The sequence below is a fragment of the Gigantopelta aegis genome, chromosome 8 (genome assembly GCF_016097555.1).
Source record: "Gigantopelta aegis isolate Gae_Host chromosome 8, Gae_host_genome, whole genome shotgun sequence".
NCBI lineage: Eukaryota > Metazoa > Mollusca > Gastropoda > Neomphalida > Peltospiridae > Gigantopelta > Gigantopelta aegis.
Genome location: NC_054706.1, coordinates 23,235,699 through 23,255,246, shown reverse-complemented (window position 1 = coordinate 23,255,246; position 19,548 = coordinate 23,235,699). Strand labels below are relative to the sequence as shown.

Genomic DNA, 19,548 nt, shown 5'->3' with positions numbered 1-19,548 from the left:
CAACAACAAAAAAGACAATATATATTGACAACCTATCATGGAATATTTTTCATTGAACTGCTTGGACATGTATATACATGTATATAGCTATAAACAAAACATCAATCTCTGTATTAAAACAATGTACTGGTACTACCTGACAACTGGTATGTCATTATTGGGTTTTTTCCACCCCAAGCAATTTCCAAGTTTGATTACAATTCTTCGATTACAGGTAAAGAAGGTAAACAGGTACATGTTACATTGTAATCTGAACAACAATATTATTCAATCAATGTGGTAATAACCTCTATATATTTATGTTAACAAAAAAAAAATAATAATAATAAAAAAAATAATAATAAAAAAATAATAATCTGAAAACAATCAAAGCGGTTGAGAATGTATAATTATAATCAAGGAAACATATAATACTTTAATTTGCTCATGAATGTTACCATGGAAACAATGTCAAAGCTTTTTATCTGCTCTATTTGAAACTGTTTGGCCATGTTTGTGTGCATAATCAATTTCCCACAATTATTTCTATTTCTCTTGGGTCCTGCCTTGTGACAAATGGCCCGTGAAATTGTGTGATCATGTTTTTCCATTCACGCAATGCCGGGAATGGTAACAATGTTATTTCTACTGCAGTATCACGTTTGTCACATACATGTTCATGAGCTGTATATTACTCACCTTACACTTATAATGTGATGTTAGGAAACACATTTAGAGTCACATAAAAACATACAATGATTACGTACATTAGCTTTAAAGGGACACACCCTAGTTACGGCTAGTTGTTAACCATTACGGCGTTGTTTTTCGCTATTAAACCCATTTTTTCACAAATAAAATTGCACTTTACTTACCGTTTATTATTTAGAATATACATTTCCATTCACCTGAAGTGTTTTTTGGTAATCCTGGTGTTTGTAATACTACAAAATGCATTTTTCGTATTTCTGAAAAATGGACGCACGTTTGAGAAAAAAACGTTGAGCAGACAAGGTCTAATCTATTTTTAGACGGGATATTTCCATTTCAATGTCACAGACGTTGGTATACCACGTGACCTTTATCATTTTGGTTCGGTTTGTTTTCTCGTGCACGGTTCGCGCAATCAACATCCGATTTGTTGTTGTTCATTTGTGAAATTTTTCTTCACAGTTCGTGAACATTTTCAGTAACAATAAAGTTCAGACAAGTAAGTGTCTCAATACAAAACGTTACAAACCCTTAAAACCAATACTTTTGCTAAGTCTTACGATATCTGGAGAGGGGATACAACCAGGACAGAACAGTTGGAACATGTCCAGGAGAGGTGAAAAGAACGCACCCCAAGTCTGTGAAATTTGTTGTGACGTAGGCATTGTTGTGCTTCGAGCAACATCTACAGGTGACATCAGAATACAAACTTTCAAAATTATTTCAAGCAATTGGGACATGGGGATTCCCATGGTATTTATCGATATAAAACCTGCTTTTTCACTCCATTTGATAAAAACGTGATCTAAGTGTGTTACAGGTTTGTAGATTAACCAAATTATAATTTATTTTCGCTGGATGGAACTAGGGTGTGTGGCTTTAAGAACTTGAAAGGAAAGCCTTGTTTGTTTAACAATATGAAAATACACATGATTAATCCACAGCTACATGTACTACATGTGAACCATAAAAACAGACAGAAAGAAACCTGTGCTGGTACTTGGTTACATACTCTTATTGTCATGTACATGTATGCACTCCCACCCCCAAAAAGATATTTAAAAGACCAAACAAGACACCCAGTGTTGAATTTTGTGGATGTGGGTGGGGTGGGTAATTTGTGGGTGCCATAATAATGGTACTAAAATATGTGTACATGTACCACATCCTTTGGGTAAGACCCTCCCCCAAACCCCCAAACCCATCCCAAACAAACAAACAAAAAACCCACAAGCAAAACCTGTATTACGGTACAACTTTGTACCAGTACAGTAAATAAGAACCTACTTCCAGGGCTTGTAACGGCCTTTGGACAGGTCGCAAAATATGACCGTGAACAAAGTCCCATTTGGGTGACTTAAATATTAAAAAATAATGGTGTTAATTGCTACTATTAATAATTATATTACATATATTTATTCCACATTAAAATCTTGCTTGTGGTTCAAAAACATTTAAGGTATCGGCTTACCTTAATTTACCAAAATATATTTATATTATAATCATCGACGTTCTAGACAGGATTTACGACGACAAAATGTTGAATACTCATTCGATGTGCTGTCAGGAAGCCTCATGAATGGTGATTTTGTTAGTGTCTTAATAATTCAGTTTTTTCCATTACATAAACGTTGATAGACATAATTTTTGCTAAAACCAAATATGCCAATCTCAGATAAAAAAAAATACGAAAGTTTTTTTCCCATGCCATTGTAATTTATAACATTTCGTTAGAATCACCGAACAGCCCACCCACCCCAAGTAAGGTCCGGTCACTGTTTGATATCAGCGATCATGTGAACTGTTATCTAGCTAGCTGCTATTCCAGTCTACATTACCAAAACGACACAGACGGGTTCATCGAATATAATTGTCAGTGTTTTCTTTTAATTTTTCAGTTCAATATCATGTATGTTGGTATTTTCGTTATGTAGAAGTGATTCTTCAAATCAATATTATTTTAATGAAGCATATTTCATATGCTTACTTAAAATGTTCGCTTAAAGGGACATTCCTGAGTTTGCTGCATTGTAAGATGTTTTCGACTAATAAAATAGTTCTACGATTAAACTAACATATTAAATATATTTTCTTGTTTAGAATATCAGTGTCTGTATATTCAATGTGTTTCTGGTCGTCTTAATATTTATAAGAAGCCGAAACTGGGTTTTGTCTTCAAATAATTTCGTATGTACGAAAATACATATTTTAGGAAATAAAATGAAATTTAACCTAGTACAAATATTAGTACGATCAGAAACACGTTTAATATATAGCCACTAATATTTTATGCAGAAAGATATATTTGGTATATAATTACAATCGATAAAAAGTCTCTGTTGGTCGATAACATCTTAAAAATTGCAGTAAACTCAGGAATGTCCCTTTAACACATGAAATACACATGTATGGATATTTCGTGTTTAGGCTATCTAAAGCAAGTTTGGGCCACTAAAAATGAATTTTAGTGGACCAGATATTTTGTTTTGGGCCACCATATTTTTTGGTGAGTTTCAAGCCCTGTACTCCTATATTAAACTAAATCTAAACCTGTTAAAAATAAACCTGCATTAAGAAACCACTAATACATGTACAGTACACACACAACTATATATCTCAACCACCTACCGTACATATATGAGACCATTTCAGTATCCCCCAAGTTATGGAATCACTAATTGAGATGCTCTCAGTTCTTACATACATGTATATGAGACCATATAAGTATCCCAGAGTTCGACAAATCCGCTAGCCCGATGCCTGGGGCTAGTGCTTTTTAACACAGGGCTAGTGACAAATGCAAAACCAGTAGCCCAATGGGCTAGTGACTTTAAAAAAAACCCAAAAAACCAACACTGCTAGCTTACGATGGTTTTCCTCTACTAACGTATGTTTGATAAATGTTATTCTGAAAGCAAAAACTGGACAATGGTTTAAGATCAAACGTGACAAAATAGGGTAGGTCATGCAGTTTAAAAAAAACCCCTAAATTACTAATTTATTTTTGAAACTTCATTCACCTCTACAGGTCGAGATATAAAGTTTCACTAAATATTACCTATACTAATAATACTAAAAACAAATTGAAAAAAAATTATACTCAAGTACATAAAAAAAAAAAATTCACCAAGTTTTGTTTTAGGTACTATTGGGGTTGGGTTTCTTGAAAAATTGTTTTTCAGCCGTATATAAAGTTTGTTGTAATTGATCAGAAATTTGGTCTAGTGCTTTATTTTGGTGGGCTAGTGGAATTTACAAACCCACCAGCCCTGTGGCTAGTGACTTTAAAAAAAATACTTTAGGGTTACCTTTTTTTAAGTGGTTGTCCAAAGCAAGTTTGCCTGTAAATGTTTACACAGTACACACTGATTATTAAACAACAAATTATTGTTTTAAGAAGTGAACAATGAAAATGGTTGGTTCAAATGGGGGTTGGGTTGAAACATATATATTTTGTTTTTGTTAGACCACTTCAGTTTTAAGCAGTGTGGTGTACATAACATTTCTGCTGGGAGGAGAACAGAACAGCTGGCAGCTAATGTAAACAAAAACACTAACTACTTGTCAAACAGTGGCTGTGATACAACAGACACCCTCTGTGTGTGATGATAGCTGTTTTTAGCAACTCTGTTCCACTCTTGTGAATGTTTTTAACATTAGGCCTCACACATGAACAATTTGTAAACATGTACATGGCTGTTAACAAAAGTAAAATGTTGTGACTGAAATTTCAAGGTACAGGGCATTCAAAATGGTAATGTTTTATATGACAATAATTGTAGTCCACTTTAACATGTATTTCTCCCATCCCACACCATGTTATTTATTTTATTGGACAAAAACATTAATTTGATGGGTCCTGCAGTGAACCTATATTAATGGAAATAGCAGTGGCGTAGGCAGGATTTTGTATTGGGGGTGGGGTGGGGTGGGTGGGGGGAAGGATATGACAGGAACCTTTTTAAAGTTATTAATAAGCGAAAAGGTAAAAACTTTACCGGAATTGGGGGTGTGGGGTGTGGGTGCTTGACCGCTAGCTGATGGGACGGCAAATCAAATATTCAAATACATTTACATCGGGTGGCCCTTGTGTTATTGCAAATTCATTATGGGTGGGGGAGGGGGTCGTTAAAAATTGAGGTAAAAGCCAATGTCTGATACTGCATTACGCTAATGTTGAATAGTCCTTTATTGATCTTTGTGTCATTTAACAATACGTAACGCAAAATCTTGCAGTTTCAATACCCCTCTCCCCTTGTAATGTTTTGTGACCGTGTCATATTTTACTTTGGGGTCTTTAGTAATACATATATGTTAAAATAAAATGGTAATGACTGGTTGCATTGTACTTTATGAATTAACATTACGTTACACAATAACCACCACCACACCCCCCCCCCCCCCCCCCCCCCCCAATTACGTTTTGTCACATCCCATAATTTCCACTCTCCTCAGTGCACGTTGCGTAGTTTTCGAATGACCCCATTATTCAATCATAAATAATAAAGAAGTAACATACCGCTGGTCAGTAAATGTTATATTTGACCGCATCAACTTTATTAAGTTTCAATATCTATAATACGCAATCTAATATCTCCCAGCAGAACTATTACATTGTAACAGTGTTCAAACTCGCACGTGCTGTTCGTCACATGATGTGACATCGGGTACGGCCATTACTTCAAAGGGAGTGAGTAGCACATTTAAATTAAAGGTGGGGTTTTTTTCACTTAATTTACAACTATTGTAGTAACGTTTTTTGTTGTTTTTTTAATTACAAAAACCATACCAAAAATTATTTAAAATAAAAAAATAAAAAATAAAAATTGAAAAAAATGTACGAAACATATGTACACAACTTTTTACAAAATATACTACTCAAAAGAATTTAAGGGTCAAAAATTTATAACCAAATAAGTTGCAGAGTGTATTAGATTGATGATGTAAACTACCGTATATCTTCGCCTATAAGTCAAATTTTTTTCACCCAAAAATTATTTTATAACTTGGGGGGTCGACTTATAGGAGGGTAAAAAAATTTCACCAAAAAATATTACTGTTTTGGGGATTATTTTACAAGTTTTATTGTTGAAGTATGCCATGTATTTATACTCAAATATGTTAATTTGACACATTTATTTTTTATATCCTATTGTTTTTGGCATTAGAACGGTTTTGGTTATGCGAAAAGGCGTGCGATCTCTCACATGCCAAGACAACAGCCCACTTAGTTAAATTAACAGTCATCACTAATAGTAAAAATGTAAACAATACTAACTACCTGTTGACTGAGTTTATTTTGAAATCTGGTCACTGGCATTAATGGTTGTTCAAACAATGTTTTGTCGGTGATTAACTTCATGAATATTACTGAGCGTTCCCTTAAAATAGACTGATCTCTGCAGTTCACTAGAGCAATAGGGACACACATCATTTGGTACAAAAACCAGTGTACTTTCCAGAGTTATCCTCCTTACATGTATTAATATGGCGGCAAAATGTGATACTTTCAGTTTTATCGTAGTGATCTGTTGTCAGTGTTTATAAATAAAGTTGTTGTTGTCTGTGCACAAAACCATCTGTATAGTACCATACAGTAACAGTCAAACAGCTTTCACTCTCTACTAAGGGAATATTTCGTTTTGATGCTATGTAATAATGATAGTTTGATTGGAATAGTCTGATTATATTGCGATGTACAAAACGTGAAAACCGAAGTTTGTAAAATAATTTTCTTTTGTTCAAATATTGTACATTATTGTTCTCATGTGCTGAAAATAAGAAATATTTCAATATTTATAAGTTGTTTTTCATGGGTCGACTTATAAACGGGTCAATAAAAAAAATAAGTTTTCAGAGCTTGAAATTAGAGACTCGACTTATAGCCGAGATCGACTTACAGGCGAAGATATACGGTACATCAAAAATTTAATTTATTGTTCCATATTTACAAAAAACCACAAATAAACGTCACTGTATACAAGAAAGTCACATGACATGCTGTCAAAGTTGAAGGTTGTCAAACATGGATTTTACACATAAGAACATTCGTTTAATAGTGTGTGAATCCACCACCCCTGGCGCGAATACACTCGACACATTGTTGCCTCATGCTGTTGATCAGACGTCTGAAGAACTCTTGGGGAATGGCCTGCCACTCTGCCATAAGAAGTTGACCCAGATCATGAAGGTTGGCCGGAGGGGCATGGTTATCCCGAACTCTCCTGCCTAATTCGTCCCAGGCGTTCTCTATTGGGGCCAAGTCAGGCGAATATGCTGGCCAATCCATCCTGGCGATACCTTGTTGTCTGAGAAAGTCCGTTACCACCCTGGCGTGGTGGGGTCTGGCATTGTCATCCTGCAGAACTGCCCCGCCGCCAATCTGCTGAAGGCCTGGGAGAACCAACGGCCGGATAATCTCATTCAGATAGCGGATTCCATTCAGATTGCCATCCACCACATAGAGGGGGGTCCTGTGGTGGATAGAGATGCCGCCCCACACCATGACGCTGCCACCACCGAACCGGTGACGTTGTCTAACGTTAACGTCAGCGAAGCGCTCACCAGGAGTCTGTAGACACGAACCCGACCGTCGTTGAACTGGAGACTAAACCTGGCCTCGTCAGTGAACATCACTCGACCCCACTGAACACGTTGCCACCGCAGATGAAGCGTGCATCAGTGACATCTGGCCGTTCTGTGACGTGGTAGGAGTGGTGGTCGAACAGCCTGGCGACGGCAGCATAGATTATTGGCTCTCAGACGATTGCATATGGTTTGATCAGACACACGTGTTCCAGTCGCAGTCCGCAGATTGTCACGTAATCGGCGTGCAGTGGTTGTGCGTTGACGTAGAGCCATATTGGTGATGTAGCGGTCCTCTCTATTTGTAGTGCTTCGGGGTCTTCCCGAACGTGGACGATTTCAAACAGAATTCGTTGCTTGGTACCGTTGCCACAGTCGGCCAACGACACTCTGACTGACACCAAGTCTCAGAGCAACATTTCTTTGCATATTGCCATCCTGAAGCCAAGCAATAGCCCTTCCTCGATCTTTGATAGTCAGTTGACGTCGTACCATTGTCGAATTTGGAGTGTGCACCGTACACGAACGCAAGCTCCAATTATACGGAAATTCAGCATTGGGAACATGGAATACACATGCAAAGCGTGCAAGTGAAGCGCTTTGTGAAAAAGCAAGTTATGGGCACTTAGCAGACCTTTCGCTTTCGCCCTAATTTACGTGCAAATGTAAGCATGTTTTCGCCATTAGAACTAGTCGACAGTGTCAATGACAGTGGATTTTAATTCATTTATGGGTTGCTTAGAGACCCACTTTCGTCAAAATGGAACAATACCATGCGTGACATTATGGTCTAGCTAATATAATTGACATTCAGAAAATAATGTCGAAAATATCGTCTGACCCTTAAATTCTTTTGAGTAGTATAAGATCGTCTGCTTAAAATGGCACAGCAAATGATAGTGCAGGGTGCACATTAAGTCAATACTTTACTTCCTACGTCCGTTCGGACTATGTAAATAGCGGATTGGACGTGTTGCGATAGATCCCAAATATGTATTAACGCAAATGGATGAATTAAAACAAAAACTTGTATTCTTCTACCAAAACTGTATTAGGCAATATCAGACAATGTAGGCATTATTACTAAAAACTACGACACAACAGACTGTATCAAAACAAGATACACCTAATTTGCATATCCAGGTCAGACTTGTTCGTCATGTGTTCGTAATCAATCGGAAAACCAAAATGAAAGCTAAATTTGTAAACATTTTTATGAGTTCAAGTGTTCACAATGAGAGCAACTTTGTGAATCTTTATTGGGAAACTGCTGGGTCGTAATTGGGAAAAGGTTTGATATTGGATTGGGAATTTACGTTAGGGGAATGGGGCCATTCATCGGCCCCAAAATGTATGGTAGATTATACCCATCCGATAGGTACCTAAAGGGAGGGGGGGGTCAGTGGGGCAAAGAAAACGGCCGAAGTGATCGGGTTGACATTACGGAAACTGAATACGGCCGAAGTGATTCTCATTTAAAAAAAAAAAAAACTGAAAAAATAATTTCCACAATTTCTCTGACGACGGAAATCCGTCTCACTACGGACAGTTAACAGCCATGCATGTACATGTATGTGTATATATCAAAAACATAATAATAAAAGTTATTTTATGTAAAAACAAATAATAAGAGAAAAAAGAAGAAAAAAGAAAGTCATTTTACATTCTGTGTTAATACATAGGGAATAACGTAGGATTTCAGCTTTGTAATGTAACTGTGCATGTGACATCAATGAGTGATGTCAAAAGTCATAATCTGCTACTATACGGATATGACTTTGCTTTAATCAGTCATCATAATCTGCTGATAGAAACACTGGTTGCAGGATAAAAACCTTTTCATATTTAATATGAAACAACAGGAGCAGATTCAGATTTCTCTAGGTACGGTGTGCAACTTGTGAAAAGGGCACCTTCAGTATTCCAAAATACACTAACAAATGAATGGCAATCTTCCCCATTAACACTCGCACAACCACATGTCTCTACCCCACTAAAAATAAAAAACCAAATCATTTTCTGGAGTGGGAGGGATGTCTGCACACAAATCTAGCATCCTCCCCTTGGAACAGCCCCTGAAGTAGTGTTAAAAAGTTTAGATTTGGGGCATTAAAAATTAACGTAACACTTACCTAGAATGTTGTCATGCCTCAACAGAACTGTTTGGTAGAGCTCAGTCTCTCTAAACCAGCTCGCTTCTTCTGTGGTGAAGAAAATCTTAACAGCGATATTTTCGCCCCGCCACTTCCCTTTCCACACCTCCCCGTATCTTCCCTTGCCAATACTTTTCACAAGGTGAATCTGCTTGGCAATTGTTCGCTGAACCTGAAAAAACCCCAGATTTTAAAATTCATCGATCTACAATATGATACACAAGTCCATTTTAACAATTTCCCCATCGTTCTGACTGCTTATCCTGTTTTGATTTGTACTGCCGACCACCTTCTTTGTACTTAACCTGATAGGGCATTTCATAAGCAGGCATCGAAATAAGTCAAGAATGGTCATTCAGGTTACCGAAAGGTTACCACATGTGAGAAAGGTTGAGAATGGTGTTTCGTTCTCGGCAAATATTTCAATGGTAGTTTCGTTTCCGAATGTAAACCAGGCAATGCATTCCGGACTTCCACGTTTTATTTTCTCGCAAGGAATTGCATCAATGTTCATGCGTACTTGTGCAATTGCAAGCAATTATAGTCATTCTGCTTTTGAGCAGCGCCCACTAGATAAAGTTACTTCCGGATTTCATCTGGCACACATGCAAGAGTGTTAAAAGTAGTAGTAACAGGAATTGAATTCTAACTTTCATATAGTTGTGGTTACCAGCCTATATTTTGTGTTAACCTGTAAACGGTTACCAGACACAATGTTTATTTCGATGCCTGATAAGGATCTTTTAGCATTCTTTTTAGTCAACACATCATCTAAACATTGCTTACAGAGAATGAATGAACGGATGTTTAACAACACCCCCGCACAAAAATAGAGATCGGTTACTGGGTGTCAAACAAAACAAAAATCAAATCAGAACTTGAAATGTCAGACTTTTAAGATTAAAAGCAATGCAGGTACTTACCAATAAAGGCAGACCGGATCCACTGCCTGATGACTGCGACTGTTCGATGAGCTCATTAATTGTCTCCCCTGGACAAATAAAGGTCTCATTTTCAGCTTCTTCGAGAATCTGTTCCCGTTCCAACTCTCGCTTTCGATACCTGCATAAACAAATAAAGTAAAAAAATATTGGCATGACATTGAAGACTTTTACCAGAATGATTGCTGATTTATTTTCTATTATCAACTCATTTTTGGGGTTTTTATCCGATCAATTCCGGCAAAATTTTATACTTTGTTTTCCTTCAAAATATCTCATTTCAGTGCATCCGATCTTAGTCATCCTGGTGTTTTTAATATCACAAAATACACTTTTCATATTTTAAAAATGCATGTGGGTCTGACAAGTAACGGTTATGGAGTTGAATTTTAGTTTATCTTTAAGGGTATTTCCCCATTTCAACATCACACTCTCTTTGTTTTACTCTATTGTATCTTAATCCAAATGTGTTACAGGTTTGTAGATTACCCAAACTTAATTTTTAAGAGTTGAAACTAGTTAGGATCTGTGACTGTAAGCTAAGCATGGATAAAATAACCCTAATGATTACACCCAAAGAAAAAGTGACTTACCTGAGGTAGACAAACGTGACAGTGATTATGAGAATAACGAGACACACGGTCACTGATATGAGGAGAGCCATGTGTGTAATACTGTCGTACTTCACGGGTCGGTTATTCTCTGAAAATAAACGTTTTAAAACATATATACATAATTTACAAGTATTCTCTAGCTCCCTCTCTAACCTATCTCCTTTCCATATATACATGTATGTCTACTTATATACCTGTATACATGTACCTACAAAAAATATTAATTACAAAGAGTAACTAGCAACACCAGGGTCCTTGCTTATAAAACTTTTAGAGTCCAGACGCAATCTCTAATGATGCCTTTGATGTACCAGTCATGATGCACTGGCTGGAACGAGAAATGGCCCAATGAGCCCACTGACAGGGATCGATCCCAAACCGACCGCGCAAAATGCGAGCGCTTTGCCACTGGGCTACGTCCCGCCCCCTTTTGTAAATGGAGACACTGACATTCTAAACAAGAATGGATTTTATGTTATTTAAAATTTTAAATAACTGCAACTTCAGAATATAGTCTCATTATAGGGTCAGGCTACCAATTTAGCAAGATTCTGCTTCTGTGATTCCCATTTTAAGTCGGATGCTAAGATTATGAGATGGAATCCCATAATATCAATATTCCATAATTTGATGGTATCTTAAAAAAAAAACCCCTCCAAAACCCAACACACACGCCACCTTAATTCAATGCTTAAGTGAAAGTTTGTTTTGTTTAATGACACCACTAGAGCACATTGATTTATTAATTACAGGCTACTGGATGTCAAACATTTGGTAATTTTGACATAGTCTTAGAGAAGAAACATGCTACATTTTTCCAAGGGATCTTTTATACATGTATGTACCATCCTACAGACAGCATAGCACATACCACAGCCTTCAATATATAAGTTGTGGTACACTGGTTGGAATGAGAAATAGCCCAATGGGCCCACCGATGAGGATCGATCCCAAACCAACCGTACAGCAAACGAAGGCTTTGACCACTGGGCTATGTCCCACCCATCAGTGCCTAAGTACCAGTATAAAAATAAAGAGAAATAGTACCTGGAAGTTCAGTTGTGGTTCTCTCTACGTATGTAGGGGTGAGGTCTTTGTTACAACCATTCATCTCATCACAACATGCGATAGCCTTGATCGACTCATGAGGAACCAAGTTACCCTTGCACTGAAATAAACAAAACAAAATATATATGTATATATACATGTAGCTTTTGCTTAAAATTACAAATGCATATATATGTACAAATATACACATGTACATATATATATATATCAACAATTGAAAACTTTATAATGTATGTACATGCAGAATATAATTATGTACATGCAGAATATAATTATCAACATTATGTAAATATATACAAAATGATTACCCATATGGGCTCAAATATACTGGGTAATATTTTTTCGATCTCTAATTTAAAATTATCTGCTGCAGGCAGACTTAAAATTTCAGTAGGTTAGTATTTTGAATCGGCCTCAATGGCCATTAGGGGTGTTCACTTGACTGTCGTCTGTGAACAAGGGTACACAGAAACAAAAACAAAGGAAATGAAGGAAATGTTTTTTATTTAACGACACACTCGACACATTTTATTTACGGTTATATGGCGTCAGACATATGGTTAAGGACCACACAGATATTGAGAGAAGAAACCCACTGTCGCCACTTCATGGGCTACTCTTTCCGATTAGCAGCAAGGGATCTTTTATATGCACCATCCCACAGACAGGATAGTACATACCACAGCTTTTGTTACACCAGTTGTGAAGCACTGGCTGGAACGAGAAATAGCCAAATGGGTCCACCGATGGGGATCGATCCTAGACCGACCGTACATCAAGCGAACGCTTTACCACTGGACTACATCTCGCCCTGAAAAACCCCCAATGCAAACAAGTTAATAAAAAAAACAAAAACAAGAGAATTAAAACATGCAGTGAATGATAATGAGCATATATACAATAATGTATTTTAGTAACAGAAGTCCTTTAAATAGGGGGCAGGATGTAGACCAGTGGTAAAGCACTAGCATGATGTGCAGTCGGTCAGGGATCGATCCCCGTCGGTGGGCCCATTGGGCTATTTCTTGTTCCAGCCAGTGCACTACAACTGGTATATCAAAGGTTGTGGTATGCGCTATCCTGTCGGTGGGATGGTGCATATAAAAGATCCCTTGCTGCAAATCGAAAAAAAAGAGTAGCCCATGACGTGGCAACAGCAGCTTTCCTCTCTCAATATCTGTGTGGTCCTTAACCATATATGTAATGCCATATTTTAACCATAAATAAAATGTGTTGAGATCGTCGTTAAATAAAACATTTCTTTCCTTTCTTTCCTTTTTAAATAGCGACATAATACAATTTATTATTTTTTCTGATGTAATTTCTGTGAAAAGATTGCAGGAAACTACTTTTATCTCAGCATTTATTTTTACTGCACATGGCACTTTTCGAAAGAAGCTCTTACTGTGAGTGGGTCACATGTATCACATGTAAGTACTTGTACAAGACGCTACAATACATACATGTATATACATGTATGTTTATAATGTTCTTGGCCATAATATTTATAATATAAGCTACAAGTTAAAAGTTTGTTTTAACGACACCATTAGAGCACATTAATTTAAAAATCATCGTCTATTGGATGTCAAATATTTGGTAATTCTGACAGTCTAAAAGAGGAAACCTGCTAAAAAATAAAATTATTAATAGCAAGGGATCTTTTATATGCACTTTCCAACAGGACAGCAAATACCACATCCGTTGATAAAAATCCTCAGGCGTGTTACATTCAAGACACTAGTAGAGCACATTATTTATTAATCATTGTCTATTCGATGTCAAACATTTGGTAATTCTGACATATATATATATATATATATATATATACACACACACACACACAAAATGTACTGTATTTGACAGGAAATAATTCCAGGGGGGCCAAAGCAACTCATTAGGAGCTTAGCAAGGTACCAGTTTTGTTTGATTTTTTTTCTTTTTAAATTAACGTTCAGTACATCTTATATAGTGTTCCACTTGTTATTACTAGTAATTAATAACAAAAATATTTTTAAAACCTACATTTTTTTATTAATTAGTTACAAGGGATCTTTTATATCGACAGACAGGACAGCACAATGTACAACTGCCTATGATATACCAGTTGTGGTGCATTGGTTGGAACAGGGAAAAAACCAATCAGAGAAAGAGTCCACTGAGGTTATCACCCCCTTCCATTCCCCACAACTTAAAAACTAGTAGTACATACATTCTACACATTGACAGTGTTGAACTGTGTAGACCGCCCCCCCTCCCCCCTCCTCATTCCCAACAACTTATACACTAGTTAGTATACTGTAAAATATTTTATTTTCATGTGGAATTTATTTTTGCAGTTGAATACAATTACAATTTGTGAAAATAAATTCCACACAAAATTAAAGGCTGTCAAAAATTGGACATTAAAAATAAATAAATAATTGTAGTCTTGTTCAATCAGATCCGAGACTTCGTTAGTTTCCGCTGCACAGGGACTATAGTAGTAATTATGCGACACTTATAACTTTATATCAAGAAGCGATATTGAAGTAAAGACAATATATTACATGATAATACACAATATGAAATTTTGTATGGTTTTCATTCGTAAATGCTGGCGATGACAGCAATACACACGTTTAAAAAAACTGAAAGCAAAAATCACAGTACATGTATGTTAAATTTTGGAAGTGAACAAAATCCAGGTTCGGCTTGTATGATATAGCGATACTATACTCGTAGTTCATATTTGGCCTTCACACTGAAGGTTTTTTTTTGCTTGTTGGTCAATCATAAACCGTACTGAATAAGTATTCTGACTGTATTAAATAATGTTTAAATCAAACTTGCGCTAGCATTGCGACTTCAAATTCAGTTTTTGTTTTGGGGTTCATTTTTTATAACAAGTTTGATGATTACGAAAAAGAGCACGGGGTAGCCTATAAGCACCTTGCGTAAGCTTACAGTATTTTGTAATCAATAAACGTCAAAATTATTAACATCAGAACCGGTAGGCCTACTTTTTTATTGGGGGAAGGGATGCAAATTTGCGAAAATATATTCTCGTGAACTTACTCATTTTCATTAAATTGAGAAAATTTTATCCCGCGAAAATAAAGTATTTTACAGTACATATATATATTCTATACATTGACAGTGTTGAACTGTGTAGATCCCCCTTCCCTTCTCATTCCCCACAACTTATACACTAGTACACATATATATTCTACACATTGACATAATGCTGAACTGTGTAGGCTCTCCCTCTCATATACCCCACAACTTATACACTAGTACACATATATATTCTACACATTGACATAATGCTGAACTGTGTAGGCTCTCCCTCTCATATACCCCACAACTTATACACTAGTACACATATATATTCTACACATTGACATAATGCTGAACTGTGTAGGCTCTCCCTCTCATATACCCCACAACTTATACACTAGTACACACACATAATATATTCTACACATTGACATAATGCTGAACTGTGTAGGCTCTCCCTCTCATATACCCCACAACTTATACACTAGTACACATATATATTCTACACATTGACATAATGCTGAACTGTGTAGGCTCTCCCTCTCATATACCCCACAACTTATACACTAGTACACACACATAATATATTCTACACATTGACATAATGCTGAACTGTGTAGGCTCTCCTCTCATATACCCCACAACTTATACACTAGTACACACACATAATATATTCTACACATTGACATAATGCTGAACTGTGTAGGCTCTCCCTCTCATATACCCCACAACGTATACACTAGTACACACACATAATATATTCTACACATTGACATAATGCTGAACTGTGTAGGCTCTCCCTCTCATATACCCCACAACTTATACACTAGTACACACACATAATATATTCTACACATTGACATAATGCTGAACTGTGTAGGCTCTCCTCTCATATACCCCACAACTTATACACTAGTACACACACATAATATATTCTACACATTGACATAATGCTGAACTGTGTAGGCTCTCCCTCTCATATACCCCACAACTTATACACTAGTACACACACATAATATATTCTACACATTGACATAATGCTGAACTGTGTAGGCTCTCCTCTCATATACCCCACAACTTATACACTAGTACACACACATAATATATTCTACACATTGACATAATGCTGAACTGTGTAGGCTCTCCTCTCATATACCCCACAACTTATACACTAGTACACACACATAATATATTCTACACATTGACATAATGCTGAACTGTGTAGGCTCTCCTCTCATATACCCCACAACTTATACACTAGTACACACACATAATATATTCTACACATTGACATAATGCTGAACTGTGTAGGCTCTCCTCTCATATACCCCACAACTTATACACTAGTACACACACATAATATATTCTACACATTGACATAATGCTGAACTGTGTAGGCTCTCCTCTCATATACCCCACAACTTATACACTAGTACACACACATAATATATTCTACACATTGACATAATGCTGAACTGTGTAGGCTCTCCTCTCATATACCCCACAACTTATACACTAGTACACACACATAATATATTCTACACATTGACGCAGTAGTGCTGAACTGTGTAGGCTCTCCTCTCATATACCCCACAACTTATACACTAGTACACACACATAATATATTCTACACATTGACATAATGCTGAACTGTGTAGGCTCTCCCTCTCATATACCCCACAACTTATACACTAGTACACACACATAATATATTCTACACATTGACATAATGCTGAACTGTGTAGGCTCTCCTCTCATATACCCCACAACTTATACACTAGTACACACACATAATATATTCTACACATTGACATAATGCTGAACTGTGTAGGCTCTCCTCTCATATACCCCACAACTTATACACTAGTACACACACATAATATATTCTACACATTGACATAATGCTGAACTGTGTAGGCTCTCCTCTCATATACCCCACAACTTATACACTAGTACACACACATAATATATTCTACACATTGACATAATGCTGAACTGTGTAGGCTCTCCTCTCATATACCCCACAACTTATACACTAGTACACACACATAATATATTCTACACATTGACGCAGTAGTGCTGAACTGCGTAGATCCCTCCCTTTCATTCCCCACAACTTATACAGTTAGTATATACATATATATATTCTACACATTGACACAGTGTTGAACTGTGTGGCTGTTTGTTCTCCGCCCACTGATAACACTGTGTAATATGATAGACACTTGAATCGGTGTATATTAAATTTCTAGCCTGATCCCCAGTGTATTGGCTAACTGACAGCAGTTTACAGTTCTGCCAGAGAAATCAAGTCAAGCCTGGCTCCCACCATCTGTCGTAATCATACTGCCTGAGACATCTGTCAAATCAACTTCTCTGCCACTTTGATATTTTAAAAAAACTTCATTATCCTAATTAAATTGAGTAGAACAGAGGGGAAAAGTACATTCTGATGTATAATGTAAGGGATCTAAAATTAATACATCAGCCAACACTGCAATTAACACACTGTTTATCAGTGACATATATGTACATGTATATGAGAACCGAATTTTCTGGGGATGGGGGTTCGAGAGGTGGGGTGAAAAAAAATTCTATATCTAACATACATGTATATACATGTACAATGTAGCACGGTTGGACTTAGTTGTACAATACACCTGGGTATGAGCAAACCTATAAAAAATATAATAATAATAATAATAAAAAAATAATAACAATGTAAAAATTCTAAATCTGTAAAAAAAAAATGTTTGGAAAGAAGGAAATGTTTTATTTAATGACACACTCAACACATTTTATTTACAGTTATATGGTGTCAGACATATGGATAAGGACCACAAAGATATTGAGAGAAGAAACCCAGTCGCCACTTCATGGGCTACTCTTTTCGATTGGCAGCAAGGCATCTTTCTGGGATGTATATATGCAACATCCCAGATAGGACAGTACATACTACGGCCTTTGTTACAACAGTACATACTACGGCCTTTGTTACAACAGTTGTGGAGCACTGGTTGGAATGAGAAATAGCCCAATGGGTCCACCAACGGGGATCAATCCTAGACCAAGTGCACATCAAGCGACCGCTTTACCACTGGGCTACGTCCCGCCCCAAATTTGTTTGGTGTTATTCATACATGTACCGGTACATACTTAGCTATTGAAATATGTTCTTGTAAACAGAATGAACATGCCTTGGAAAGATATGGGTCAGGGGACCGGGATTCAATCACTTGTGTGTACACTAACAAACTAGGCAGGGCTGTAGATGCAAGATTGGAAGAGTCTTTTAAGGTTGGCCACTGATCTGTTACTGATACGGGTTCACCGGGACGTGCACCTGCCGTTCATCACACAGATCAGAGACACTCAACAATGTGCTCACTGCCATGTGAGTAACTCTCTCACCAAACATGCAACAATGTGCTCACCACCATGTGAGTAACTCTCTCACAAAACACAATGTATGTACAACACCATGATCAATGGAGCTAGATTTTAAAAATACATCAAAATCCTTCCTATAAATTTTTTATTTAGGGTTGGGATTTTTTTTAAAGAATACTTTGAACTGTACTGTTCTGGGGGGGGGGGGGGAGGAGGAGAGAGAGAATCAATAATAATTTTAAAAAAAATTAAGGCCACATGATACATTGTACATACATACATGTGCAAATTTATGCTCATTTTGAAAAACATCTAGACAACAATTTCAGCTCATCTTCAAGATCCAGAAAAACAATACAAAACTTTAAAGGGACATTCTTGAGTTTGCTGCATTGTAAGATGTTTCTGACTAATAAAATATTTCTACAATTAAACTTACATATTAAATATATTTTCTTGTTTAGAATATCAGCGTCTGTATATTCAATGTGTTTCTGGTCGTCTTAATATTTGTAAGAAGCCCAAACTGGATTTTGTCTTCAAATAATTTTGTACGTACGAAAACAAATATTTTATAAAATAAAATAAAATTTACGCTAGTACAATAATTAGAACGATCAGAAACACGTTTAATATATAGCCACTAAAATATCATTTGATATGTAATTACAAACGTTAAAAAGTCTCTTAGTCGATAACATCTTAAAAATTGCAGCAAACTCGGGAATGTGCCTTTAAGTGCTCAATTTTGCAACACCTAATATTTTGCCATATTTTGTTTTAAGGACGGGAGTGGTTAAGGACAGGAGTGGTAAAGCACTCGCTTTATACAGGGTTGGTCTAAGGTCTAAGCAAGAGATCTTGTATATGCACTTTCCCACAGACAGTAAAGCACACACCATGGCCTTTATCCAGTTGTGGTGCACTGGTTAGAATGAGAAAAAACACCAATCAGTTGAATGTTAAAGTGCTCTAGTGGTGTCTTTAAACACAACAAAACAACTTAATCTTGTTATGAAGAAATGTATGTATGTACATAGTGATTTCCCTAGAAATTAGGCAAGGCAT

At 36.6% G+C, this 19,548-nt stretch overlaps 1 protein-coding gene across 1 annotated transcript in view; it reads right to left on the bottom strand.

Moving 5' to 3' along the window:
• Positions 1 to 19,548, bottom strand: part of LOC121380208 (bone morphogenetic protein receptor type-1B-like) — a 43,527-nt gene that overhangs the window by 13,268 nt on the left and 10,711 nt on the right. Inside the window, exons 3-6 of the mRNA XM_041509022.1 lie at positions 12,031 to 12,151; positions 10,963 to 11,071; positions 10,352 to 10,490; positions 9,408 to 9,600 (exon numbers count right to left, since the gene is read on the bottom strand). Of these exons, the coding sequence (XP_041364956.1) occupies positions 9,408 to 9,600; positions 10,352 to 10,490; positions 10,963 to 11,071; positions 12,031 to 12,151 (562 nt within the window). The remainder of the gene's footprint in view (positions 1 to 9,407; positions 9,601 to 10,351; positions 10,491 to 10,962; positions 11,072 to 12,030; positions 12,152 to 19,548) is intronic.